Source organism: Actinia tenebrosa, unplaced genomic scaffold (assembly GCF_029948245.1).
Source record: "Actinia tenebrosa isolate PJP-AT-01 unplaced genomic scaffold, QUT_ActTen_1.0 PGA_scaffold0__85_contigs__length_37466705, whole genome shotgun sequence".
NCBI classification, from domain to species: Eukaryota; Metazoa; Cnidaria; class Anthozoa; order Actiniaria; family Actiniidae; genus Actinia; species Actinia tenebrosa.
Genome location: NW_028292569.1, coordinates 23070278 through 23083264, shown reverse-complemented (window position 1 = coordinate 23083264; position 12987 = coordinate 23070278). Strand labels below are relative to the sequence as shown.

Here is a 12987-nt window from a genome sequence, read left to right as displayed (position 1 = left end):
TACCTCTCCGTACAATCTAACAAGCTAAATTCCTATTCCATCTGTGAGTTCGCCGCGTCCTGACTTCCATCAGAGCTAAAAAAAACTTTTTGCGATCTTTCCTGGTGTGACTTACCTTGACAGGTGCGATGCCCCCTACACCACCCCCTCCATAATACGAGGCGTCTACTGTCGGCCATTTGCCTTTTCCATGACCCTGTATAATACGTGACAAGAAAAAGGTGTGAAGAAATAATGAGAAATAATGATTCGTAATGCTGCTGCTACTGCTACTGCTACTGCTACTGCTACTGCTACTGCTACTGCTACTGCTACTGCTACTGCTACTGCTACTGCTACTGCTACTGCTACTGCTACTGCTACTGCTACTGCTACTAACCATAACAATGACGATCGTTCATGTCGATGAGGATTGATAAAGAAACGACATGGAAAAATGCGAAACTTACCACATTAGTCGCTGTTGTCGGTACAGGAGCGGCTGGTGTCTGCTTTGGTGGTTTCTGTTTTTAAAGATGATGACGCGAGTCAATTTACTGTCAGTTAAACACAACCGGGCAAAATTGAATTATTTCATATATATTTGCGCAGCATCAATGGGCCCTTTCAAAGCTATCATTCACAAGAGGCTAACATGTAAACACAATGAAGAAATCACACGTTTTTCCGATGGAATTTGTGCCGCACAACAAGATGACAAAGCTCAAAGCTATGCATTTTAATTTATTACCTTTTTATATGCGAGAGGTGCAAACCACCATAGAAGAATTGCGAGGAGAAGCAGGGACAATACAGCGAGTAATATAGCTAAACTAGTATCTATTCCAAATGACTGAAATATAAACAGATAATTGGTGAAACACATGATTTAGATTGTTACTCATCTAAGGAATAGGCAGGATAAAACCTAAAGTTTTCGTCGAAACGTAGTTTACAAAGAGACAGAAATCATGCAGGTTGAAAATCACGAGAAAACTAACAGTTAAACATAAAAAATAAATGAAATAAATCAAGTTTTTTTTAAACGTCGTGATACGAACGAGAAGTACGTGCAGAGTCTCTAGCCAGAGGCCGCACACTCCACACTCGCTGCCACTAAATTTAAGCACAGTTTTTTTGTATTTTATTTACGCACATTGTTAAAACACGAACACATGTACAGTTACAGTTACGTGGTATTTTTATAAGTGGTCGTTTGCACGAAGAAAGGGTGTCCCTGCTGTTAGGGCAGACTCCCTGCTGTTAGGGCAGAAAGAAGCAAAATACTTGTTGTCCTACCCCCAACACGTGGTTCACTATCTAAAGTAAACGGATTGTCATTTCACATACCGCTTCAGTAGCCGGTGCGCAATGTTCTGATGTGATTGTTACATTGCTTGACACGAAGGTCAGTCCCTTATTCACAGAAACTTGGAGGATAATCGTGCTTGAAAGGAAAGAATATTGAGCAAGGTTAAAGCACCATTCAGCGGTGCAATGCTATAGAACACTACAATATTCAGTATAACGTGTTTTAAAATCTAAAATCTAATGCGTTAACCACTCCTGGGTGGACGGCTTAATGCCTAACAGGTTTTGCAACCCAACTGATAAGGCAGCCGATAAATCAAATTAGAATTTAGAAGTTGATTTTTGTGGAGGGAGGAAAAACTAGAGAACCCGGAGGAAAAACCCTCGAAGCACAGGAGAGAATCAACAAACAATTTTACTCGCATACGACACCGAGACCGGCAGGACTCCAACACGGGTCGCATTGGTGAGAGGCGACGCATTAGCAGCGCACGCCAATCATGCTTCCCTGGATGCAATAAATACTCTCACTCAGCCTTACGAAAAAAACCACATCAAAACTGGGCGTCTTAGAGGCAAAGAACACTGTTATTAGGGATAAAAAAAGGTTAAGCATCGAAATATACATTTGTAGGTCTTCCGATCGCTACTTACGACGATAACGATTGCGTATTTTCGAGGGCGGTTTGAAATACCTACCTGCCCGTCTCATTCACTATTACCCCTGGACATTCAAGACGATTTGGCTGCACTTCTGTTGGAGTTTGAACTATAAAGAAAAAAAATTCCAATCCCGTTAACAATGTACTTGTATACTAAAGTACATACAATAATATATCAATGAAACACGAAAGAAATTGCACAAAGTTGCACAAATTAGTAAGTTCCGTAGACCTCAGTAGACCTACAAAACTTTGCACTTATTAATTTGTTCAAATTTGTTAGTCATCTCATCTTAACCGATATATGGTACTCACTCTAAGTACTACTACTCTTATTCTTGCATGATATACCTCTTTAATTTGGGCGTAATGTTTTCCCATTTCAGACCGCGTGTCATTCCCTTAAGATTCTTTGTTTGAGTTGTATCCATATTCAAGTGTCTTCTCATACACAACCGTTAAACAAAGAAAGACTACTCTAGGGAATAACATGTGGTCTGTAATAGACCTTTTGCATATAAGACACGTGTCCGTTGTACCAAGACGTCCCACTTATCAAGCACCGTGATAAGATAATGAGGGTTCTAAAAGCATCATTATCACCCTATGAATACATGCCATTGTTGATGAGCAGTCTTACTATACAAATTAACGGTTCTTTTATTTGGGTGAGGTGGGAGGGAATGTTCTTCTTTTGTTTTGTTTTCAATGAACGAATGAATGGAGGAAGAATAGTGATGAGTTGGCGACTGATTGATTGGATTCGTTTTTATTCCTTGTCACAACGAAAGTTTCAATAATGTTAATTCATTAGAAATCTTCGTCTTCTGTTTCGTATAGTTAGGCGTTGATTTCGCACTCGAGCAGCAGCATTACGACGTTGTAAGTTCAGTATCGGTATTCTCAAGTCCTTATCACAATCTCTTCGAATGTTTCTATAGTTTCCCCGGTTAGATACCAACATTCAGTATTCGTGGCGAGTTTATAAGGACGCTGTAATAATCTCTACCACCGTTCATTTCGGGACCAAAGACACCCAAACAATCCAGGACGTCAAGTGGATATTCATCACGGCCAAAACCTGAATGACTAACATTGTTATGAAACACTGAAGCCATGCTAAAAATTTCAAAGGGAAAAACTGGGTAGTGTTTGTAATTCAGAATTTGGTATAATGTCAGAACAATCACTGGAATTTGACCAAAGAAAAAAAGGAAATGGTGGTGGCATATCTTTGATAGATAAATAACAATGGTGACTGTGGTCACTCAAACTTTCCAGTACAAGAAGGACACCAAAAAGTCGAAGATTGATAGCGTCCTGGACATGCTTCTAGGCATGATGGACAGCGTCAAATCAGCCGCGACGTCCATAAGAAAGCTGTCGCCAAGTGGCAAAATCTTTCAGATTCTGAATAAGGTATCAGTAGACCTTAGCTTACTAGTTTCTATTTCCTCTCGGTAAAATTTTGGAATATTATCCCATTTAGTAGCTTAAACTCCTGGTCATCTACATACTTAGGCTGGTTTCACGACTAGTCTTTATTGAAACCACTGGTCTATTGATAAAGGTCTACAGATACCTTTATACATGTTTCATTTGTTTTTTCGTTTTTCTATTTTTAAGATTTCTTTTCGAACGATATTTTATAGATACAGTTGGCGTATAAAAGACACTTAGTCTAGTATAATTTAAATGAAACTGGACCATAAAGGAAGCTGAAATCGTGCATGTATTGCGTAAGAAAAATTAAAAGCAAAAGAAATTTTGATATTTTGTTACGAAGACATCAATGTTTAAAACAAAGATCTAGTAGAGTATTTCCATCATATCCGTAAAACTTTTCGTAAGGATTTTCACAAATTAGCTCGTGGTAGATATAAAATGTAAATAACAATATAAATACCATATGATTTTTTATAGTATTGGCGACCATTAGCATTCCATTCAACACAAATTAATGGTAAATGAAGAGACAAATTAACAACAATGAAGTGGAAGCACTTACAAAATACACAAAACTTTCTTTATAACAAGCATCCGACATTTTTGTTTTGCTTTGCCCCTGGACACCCCATAATGCATTGCGATTGAAGATGATCGCCTTATCGCAAAAGTGCAGGTTGTAAATGGTATTTTGGTATCATTTCACATTCATCTTGCAAATTCATATCCCAAAAACGTCTCTCGCGATGAATAAACCTTTCCCCAATTCGCTTGAAATGGAGGCGGTCCTTGATTCTTTTCTTTATCAAGGCCAGCCTCGACTTGAAACCATTTCGTGTTCGTTAAAGATCTATTGAATGCTAATCGACTCCATAACTGTAAAACAAGCTAAGTTTTTTATAAGTGCCCCTTAACACAATGGCCGCAGTATCGTCGAAGTAGTCCATATTGTTTTTAATGATTGATACAAAACACATTTTTCAGCGTGGGTATAAACTGAAGCAAAATTATGGCAGAAATGGAATATTAAAGCCGACATGAAAACCGCTAGTAAGAGGAATATACTCATTTCCGCGTGCCTGAATAACAATGCCCGGGTATAAGTGAGACATTTCGGGACACGGGACACATGTCTTATATGCAAAAGGTCTAATAGGAAAACCTTAGGCAAGGTAAGGACTTGTATTTGGTCAGTATTAGTTCTTACCTCTGCGGTACGTGTCGTTGAAACTGTAGCTACAGATGACGTTGCTTTTATTGTCTGTTTTATCAAAGCCATTACCATACAATGTGACCGCGTATGGCGCTGAAAAATAACCGCAAATGAAATAGAAAAGTGAGCAACCATGAGAATATTAACAATTTGCTCCGACAAAGGGATAAAGTCAAAGCACACATACCTCTTGTACAGACTTGTGTTGGATTGGCAGACAGAATTTCGATGCAAGATTTGTTGATAATCTGTGAGGAAGAGAAAGTATTGTAGCATGAGATGAATGAATGGAGTTACCGTCCGTCACTGCAAACGTTGGGTTGTTTGCCCTCCTATAATGTTTAACAGCAACTAAAGTAACATGGTCGATTCGCGTTGAATAAATCCCCCCTCAATAACAGCCCGAACTGCTACGAGCCTAGTAGCCCCCTAGTAGGCCCAGTAGCCCTTATCTATGAATGTTTGAATCGTTTCGCGCGTTGTCATGCCCAACAGAAAATAAACTGAACTCAGTTTGCTTCAGATTTTGAACAAAAAAACTTACAGAATCAATCATGTTCGTGAGAGACTCGTAGCTTGGGCCAGTAAAGACGTGCTGTTCTGATGGCTTGCTTGCCAACTTTTTCAGCTATAAATTAAGAAAACCAACGAGCAAGAAAAGGTTGGAAGGCAAGATAAGATGTGAGGATAACCAGTTAAAATGAGTAAAATGGCTTAACTCATATTTACCTGGTCTACTTCATAATTGGCGACGCCAACAGCTATAACTGATGCTCCGAGCTGCCTTGAAATGTTCGCCTGAAATTACATGAATCATTTACATAAATACTAAGGATTACTAAAAGACAGTCCGTAAGTTGTCACTGCTGTGTGTTTCTCCGTGTTTGCGGGAGTGTTTCTGGGCCTGATCCCTAGTGGTAACCTTGATGCTAAAGGTCTCTCTTGTCATATTTATAGGCTTCTGATAGGATATTCGCGCAATATTAACAAGGACAGCAGTGCAACAACATGAGGTCAATTTTGGCACGCTCTCCCAAACTCAATAAACGGTCTTTTTTGCTTCGGAGGAAGAAATAAACTGTTATTACAAATCCCCGTTAAACTCTTAGTTCTAAACGCACAACAATGAAGTTTATGAGTTTTGAGAAGGAATCCCATGCAGCGCCCCTAGTTTCCTACGCAGCCGCTATTAGTGTCGTCACGCAACGCTCACCGCATCATGCATGAACACCTTTTGATGCTATTTTTAGAAGTGAGCAACAGCGTTCAGCGCGAGCAGTAACAATGGCAAATAGGATTCTAAAAATACCATCAAACGATGCCTATCATGGTTACAAGCATCAATACCAGAGATCCTTTCTTTTATTTCATTTCCTCTTGGTTTTAAGTCTCTCGTTATCAATCTGTTATACTAACCTGGTCATATGACGCTGTACCATCGCCGAGAACTCCATCAGTCAGAATAAGTATGACACTGGCAGTCTGTTTACCTGATCAAAAGAATACGTCATTATTATCAATAAAATGCGTCACAACAATATAACTTTTGGTGGACGTTGTTCAAAGTGTTTCCATGACATCCCAAAGACACATGCTCTGGGTACGAGGATTGAAGTCTACGAATAAATGTGATCTTGTCTCTACTACGATTCCGCGCATGTCATTGAGATTGTTGGCTTAGGAAATCAAGTGAAATCAAAATTGCGCATGCGCTGTTTTTTTATTATTTTCTCACACTTTCATCGATGTGGATTATTATGGTCTACCTACGTACCGAGATTCCTAATTTGTTCATTTGCCTGGAAAATAAAACACAGAAAATCAATCGGCGTCTATCGGGCTCTGGTTGAAGCTATTGGGGTTTGTATGGTCTATCGATGCATGTATATAATATAATTAATAATATAATTTATTTATATAGCGCTCATCTCCAAAATTGTCCAAGGCGCTTCACAAAAAATTACGATAGAATATTTACAATAGTTACAAAATGCTTACCTATTGATTATGAATAAAATGTAAATATTTAAAAGATAAAACTAATTAATAATTGCAATATATAAAACAAATCTAAGTCACGTAGTCTTAAATATACTCCTTATTATTAAGAAAAAGAGAAAATAAATGTGTCTTAAGTCTATTTTTAAAACTAGCAACTGTTGAACTTAAACGAATCTCTAAGGGAAGCCTATTCCACAGTCTTGGAGCAGAAAAGGAGAAGGATCTGAAACCATAAGTATTAAGCCTAGCTTTAGGCTCAACGAGGAGTTTATTAGAGACAGAGCGTAGAGAATAACTGGAGGAGCGATAGGTCAAAAGATCAGACAAATATGAAGGAGCAAGGCCATTCAAGGCCTTGTAAGTTAACAGCAGCAGCTTAAAAATGACTCGGTAGTGAACAGGTAACCAGTGAAGATCAACCAGCACAGGAGTGATATGATCGAATTTCTTAGTGAAGGTGACAATACGAGCTGCAGAGTTCTGTATTCTTTGCAACCTCTCAACAAGATATTTAGGTAATCCATACAAGAGAGCATTGCAATAGTCAAGTTTAGAAGAAATAAAAGCATGAATAACTGTCTGAGCAGAATCAACGGTTAAATATTTACGAATAGCAGACAGATTCCTTAGGTGGAAGTAGGAGGATTTACAGATATTGCTAACTTGGAGTTCACCAGTCATACGGTCATCAAAAACCACTCCAAGATTAACAGCTGATAAACAAGGGACAATTATGTTCCCGCAGACTTGAATCTCAGTCAACAAAGGACAGTCTTGAAACCTAGAGTGGATACACATCAGCTCCGTTTTATCGTGGTTTAACTTCAGTCCATTAACAAGCATCCATTCAGAAATATCAGATAGACACTCTTCTAAAGATTGCCTAGATTGAGCAAACTGATCATTGCCTTTAAAAGATAAATAAAGCTGAGAATCATCGGCGTAAAAATGATAACTGAGATTGTGTCGCTTAAGAATATCTGCCAGTGGAGATGTGTAAAGCAAGTAAAGAACCGGGCCTAGTACAGAGCCTTGCGGTACCCCAACATCAAGATTGCAAAGGGAAGATGAACATTCATTAATACCTACAAATTGCTTCCTATTAGACAGGTAGGATCTAAACCAGCTTAAAACAACATCACCAATACCAAACCGATTAGCAAGTCTATCCAGTAAAGTATCATGAACGACAGTATCAAAAGCAGCTGACATATCAAGAAAAATAAGGATGACACAGTTACCAGCATCAATAGATTGAAGGATGTCGTTATGAATTAGAACCAAAGCTGTCTCAGTACTATGCATGGCTTTGTAAGCCGACTGAAGTGGATCGTGCAGATTATATTTAGTTAAATAATCATTCAACTGATGAGCAACAGCCTTTTCAATTAGTTTAGAGATAAATGGTAGATTAGAAACAGGTCGAAAATTAGAAAAAACTTCAAAGTCAGCATTCGGTTTTTTAAGAATAGGTGTCAGTTTAGCAATCTTGAGAGAATCAGGAAATACGCCCTGGGAGAGAGATAGATTAATAATATTTATAAACACTGGAATTAAAAGATCAAGACATTCCATAAGAAGAGAAGCAGGAATAGGGTCTAGGCTACATGACTTAGCTGTGGACCCAACTAAATGTGAAACCTCATCATAGCCTAGAGTGTCGAAATTTTGAAAAACAGAAGAACAATTAACAGGATCTGGTTCGAGTCGATGCTGAACAGGAAGAATTTTAAAAATGTCCTGTCTGATACGCTCAATCTTATTAGAAAAGAACTGGATGAAAGAATTTGCCAGACAGGTGTCGTCAGAACTAGGAGGATACTGTAAGCTTTGTTTAGGCTGGAGTAGCCCGGACACAATCTTAAAAAGAGCACGTTGGTCATTTCCATTATCGGCGATAACACTACTGAAAAACTGCTGTTTAGAAGAAAACAGCATCTTGTTAACAACAGCGCATTGCCTAGAAAATAGTACTTTGTCTGAAGCAAGTCCTGTCGCTCTCCAACGACGTTCATACCTTCGCCTCAACTTTTTCTGAGAGTCAATTTCATGGTTGTACCAGGGCGCTTTTTTAGTTCGGACAGTAATGGCCTTACGCTTAAGCGGAGCATGAGAATCAATCGCAGAGGAAAGTGCATCATGATAATGAGATACCAGCTTAGACAGATCAGAATTGTCAACATGAGCAAAAGCACCACTAATTTCGCACCTAAATGATTCAAGACAGATAGATTTCAAATTACAAAAAGAAATAACTTTTGTTTTGTTAAGAGGCTTGACAAGATCTAAGTGACAAAGAACAGGACAATGGTCAGAAATGATTATATCGGACATGTGAATGTCAGATAGTAAAGAATCATCAGAGCGAGTAATCATCAGATCAAGAGTATGACCACTATGGAAAGTAGAACAAAGAACATGCTGTTTAAGGTCGAAAGAGTCCAGAAGGTCCAGAAACCTCCTTGCTGAAGGATCATTGACATCATTAACATGGAAATTGAAGTCTCCCAGAAGGAGTATGGTTTCAGGAAAAAGTACAACTTGCTCCAAAAAATCAGAAAATTCTTCAAGAAATGCCGAAACTGACAAGCCGTTAACTTGTGAAGGCGGTGGACGATAGATGACAAAAATCCTGACCTTAGTTAAATTAGTTAATAAAATTTCAAGGCATTCGAATGATGAAAATGAGTGACAAAGTTCCTTTTTAATTTGAAGATTGTCCCTATAAAGAAGGCCAACACCTCCACCACGCATATTGTTCTCTCTAGGAGAGTGTATAAACTGGAATCCTTCAGGGCAAAGCTCAGCAATACTTGCTTCATCTCCAGCAGAATTGAGCCATGTTTCAGTTATAGCCATGATATCGATGGTACAGTCATTTACAAAATCATTAATCAGCAACGCTTTGTTTCTGACAGATCTTGAGTTAAGTAAGCAAAGTTCCAAAGAGTTACGCTTGAATTCAGGAGCTGTGGAACGTGTAGGCATAGAGAAACTATTTGCATTAACAACAGGTGTAATCTCCCGAGAGTATTGGTGATGAATAGTAATCCTCACTGGAATCGTCTGTTTATCATCATGACAAGACACAAAAGTTAAATTGTTGAAATTAGCAAAACGAAAGTTCAAGTCTGTTCTTGAATAATAATTAGATTCATCATTAGAAATCCGCGTAGGAATCACTGAGACTGAAGAAATCAGCTTTTTTCCAGAACCACGTCGATTTCGTTGAATACTAAGGTTCTTGATAGATGTGTAAACCTCAGATGAAAGTCTTGGTAGCAGCTTGTGCTGGGAAATAAACTTGTTGATTGCCTTCATGTATGAAGAAGAATAACAATGGGAGTATCGATGATCCAGTACTGATGTAGGTATCACAGCAGAAGTTGTAGTAAAACATCCAAAATGACTCCAAGAATCCATAGGCTTGATGAACAACATAATAAACGTACAGGTGCCAGTAAAGAAACATAAATAAAACGATAAAATACTGTAAAAATGAACTATAAAATTGAGCAATTCGAAAGGCGTGCAACCACTCAGGTGCATCACATTATCATTATCATTATATTGGGGTTTGTATGGTCTATCGATGCATGTATATTGGGGTTTGTATAATTGCATGGTCTATCGATGCATGTATATTGGGGTTTGTATAATTGCATGGTCTATCGATGCATGTATATTGGGGTTTGTATAATTGCATGGTCTATCGATGCACGTATATTGGGGTTTGTATAATTGGTCTATCGATGCATGTATATTGGGGTTTGTATAATTGCATGGTCTATCCATGCATGTATATTGGGGTTGGTATAATTGGTCTGTCGATGCATGTATATTGGGGTTTGTATAATTGCATGGTCTATCGATGCATTTGGGGTTTTATTCATTAGTGGAGTTATTGGAATGTGGTTTGTTAGACTTTATTGGGCGAATATGTTGGGTGTATATTAGGGCCTATATATATCAGGGTCTATAGCGTTAGTTGGTGTTTACAATCATTGGCATTGTGATGCTAATTTGCCAACATTATTCACATTAGTTTTTGTCAAGCTGCTTTGTTTGATGAGCGAATCGATCTATGGTAGGTTGGCACAGCTTACGTTACAGCAACTAGCGCTTTTGGAGTTACTATGGCGTGACTTGCGACCGAAGTCAAGCCGGCATAATATCAACCCTTACCTTTTTGATAGCTCCAGCAAGATACGTCGATCCGTCGGGGTCCACACGACGAAGATCATCGAGCCCCTTGGCGATTTTTGTTCTTAAAAAAAAATGGTAAAAGTGTGAGCTCTCAAACCATTCGCAGGCAGGTAAAGCGACTAGAACTATCCTGACGAACTCCCACTTCGCCAGAATAAAATGAATTAGCATATACCAACTTGTGTACTTCCTAAGAACGCGCGCGATCATTGGTTAATTGGAGGTGAATATTGTACGATATTCACCTCTGAATCTCGGAATATCGAGTCGGCAACAAAATGGCATCTGCCGGCAATCGTTTATTTGCTATCGTCTATTTATTTGAAAAAATGAAAGTAAATACCATTCCTATCTATCAATACTACTGAAGGCAACGAAGTATGCCCTAAAAGTTTTTCTAAATGTTTTGCTAAAAGTTTCTGTTTTTTTGTTTCTTTTTATTGAATTATTGTATATAAAAATAAGTTACTCTGTACACAAGTTGGTATATGCTAAAATAATTATTCGCCTCAGTGAATATGGAGAATATTTACCTCGCCGCTCGAAGACTCGCGTCTCGGTAAATATTCCCCGATATTCACTTCGCCTTTGGCGAATAATTGCTAAGTATGATACCTGTTTTTAGTCAACTTCAGTATGACTTCCGCTTCATTGGAAAATGTGATGAATGAAATGCCGAGATTGGGGCTGAAACACAAAGAAGATATTTAGATTGCGTGGCTAGAAATATACGGTTTGGTCTTTCTTCATATCGAACTTTACAACAAAATATGGGCTGCAAATCTAAGACACAACGGCACAGCTAACTCACGTTAGTCGGTATTATGGAGAGAAGAAAACCGGCCAGAGAATGCACTACCGTTACATCATTCTACGTATAATACCGTTTTTTGTGTTAAAAATGAAGTCTGTCCTAGATTCTTGGGCGATCCTTGTGAAAATAGCTAGCGTGACATGAGTAAATGAGTAAACAATCAAGCACCAATAGAGAAATCAATTGAAAACGTTTGTATCATGATTACCTTATGAAGCTTTGTGTAACGTTCTCGACAAAGCTGACAGTCCCACCCTGGAAGTCAAGAAGGGGGACACTTCCTGATCTAAAGGAAAGGATGAGATCATTTGTTAAGTTGCAAAACCAGCTCAAGATAGTCAACTTTTTCAAAAGCCTACAAAGTCTTAGGAATAACAATATATTGTATTGCGTAAATAAATGTCCAAAACGCTGTATTGAATGTGTGTTGTATTTTATTGTCTGCACCAAAACGCTAATGAAAGTTTGACTAACGGTAATGAACCCACGCAAACATATTTTCATGAACGTCAAATTCAATGCTAAATTTCTTAATGAAAGTTCCATCGCACTATTGAGACTCCGTTCGCCTTATTGTATGCCTGTTCGCCCTAATGACAATGCTTCTTCGTTTCAATGAATATTCCTTTGCGGTTAATGAATAACCATTAATTTTTGAAGATCGATGTGACCCCATTAAATAAAAGTTTCATTCGTTATTTGTAATAGCATTGATGAATTCGATTCATTCGATCCTTCAGAAAATAATGTTTCATGCCGGCGCGCCGGGCCGTTTAAGCATTCTAAATACTTTCACTTTAGAACGGCTTAACAGGTTTAGCACCAGTTTTGATCACTTTTTGATTTTCTTTTTGCTGCTTTCTTTTTTTATCAGCTTCACTCACTATCGAAGCTAGATCGTTCGATCCTTCGGAAAATAATATTTCATGCTGGCGCGCCGGGCCGTTTAAGCATTCTAAATACTTTCACTTTAGAACGGCTTAACAGGTTTAGCACCAGTTTTGATCACTTTTTGATTTTCTTTTTGCTGCTTTCTTTTTTTATCAGCTTCACTCACTATCGAAGCTGTTCTTACTAAGAAAACCAAAGTGAACGTCGAAAAGAGAAGAGTAGATTACGTACTTATCTAGAATGAAGTATATATCGAAGGCTCCAAGGCATTTTGGATTAGACTGGCTTGTCGCAAACGAACAGCAAAGAAGAAGAAACGAGATAGATACGTAAATAGACAGTATCTTAACTCGATGGAAAGCCATCTTTGGTGTAATGACCTTGGTATGATTAACGTGGAGGGTTCTTGAGTGCCTTTATAAAGTCAACAGGCAGGGTTTTCCCGCTGATTACTTGAAGCAGTA

General features: G+C 38.3%; 1 protein-coding gene across 2 annotated transcripts in view; it reads right to left on the bottom strand.

The window, feature by feature from the left end:
- Positions 1 to 12987, bottom strand: part of LOC116298837 (anthrax toxin receptor 2) — an 18594-nt gene extending 5607 nt beyond the window's left edge. Inside the window, exons 1-15 of one of the 2 annotated variants that reach the window (XM_031707410.2) lie at positions 12755 to 12987; positions 11841 to 11918; positions 11434 to 11505; positions 10798 to 10879; positions 6386 to 6410; positions 6028 to 6101; positions 5341 to 5409; positions 5156 to 5239; positions 4799 to 4859; positions 4606 to 4704; positions 1990 to 2059; positions 1330 to 1426; positions 731 to 832; positions 450 to 503; positions 116 to 196 (exon numbers count right to left, since the gene is read on the bottom strand). In XM_031707410.2, the coding sequence (XP_031563270.1) occupies positions 116 to 196; positions 450 to 503; positions 731 to 832; positions 1330 to 1426; positions 1990 to 2059; positions 4606 to 4704; positions 4799 to 4859; positions 5156 to 5239; positions 5341 to 5409; positions 6028 to 6101; positions 6386 to 6410; positions 10798 to 10879; positions 11434 to 11505; positions 11841 to 11918; positions 12755 to 12888 (1182 nt within the window). In that variant the 5' untranslated portion in view covers positions 12889 to 12987. Of the gene's footprint in view, positions 1 to 115; positions 197 to 449; positions 504 to 730; positions 833 to 1329; positions 1427 to 1989; positions 2060 to 4605; positions 4705 to 4798; positions 4860 to 5155; positions 5240 to 5340; positions 5410 to 6027; positions 6102 to 6385; positions 6411 to 6542; positions 10039 to 10797; positions 10880 to 11433; positions 11506 to 11840; positions 11919 to 12754 lie in introns of those variants that run through there. The other variant, XM_089036162.1, reaches the window with a different exon arrangement.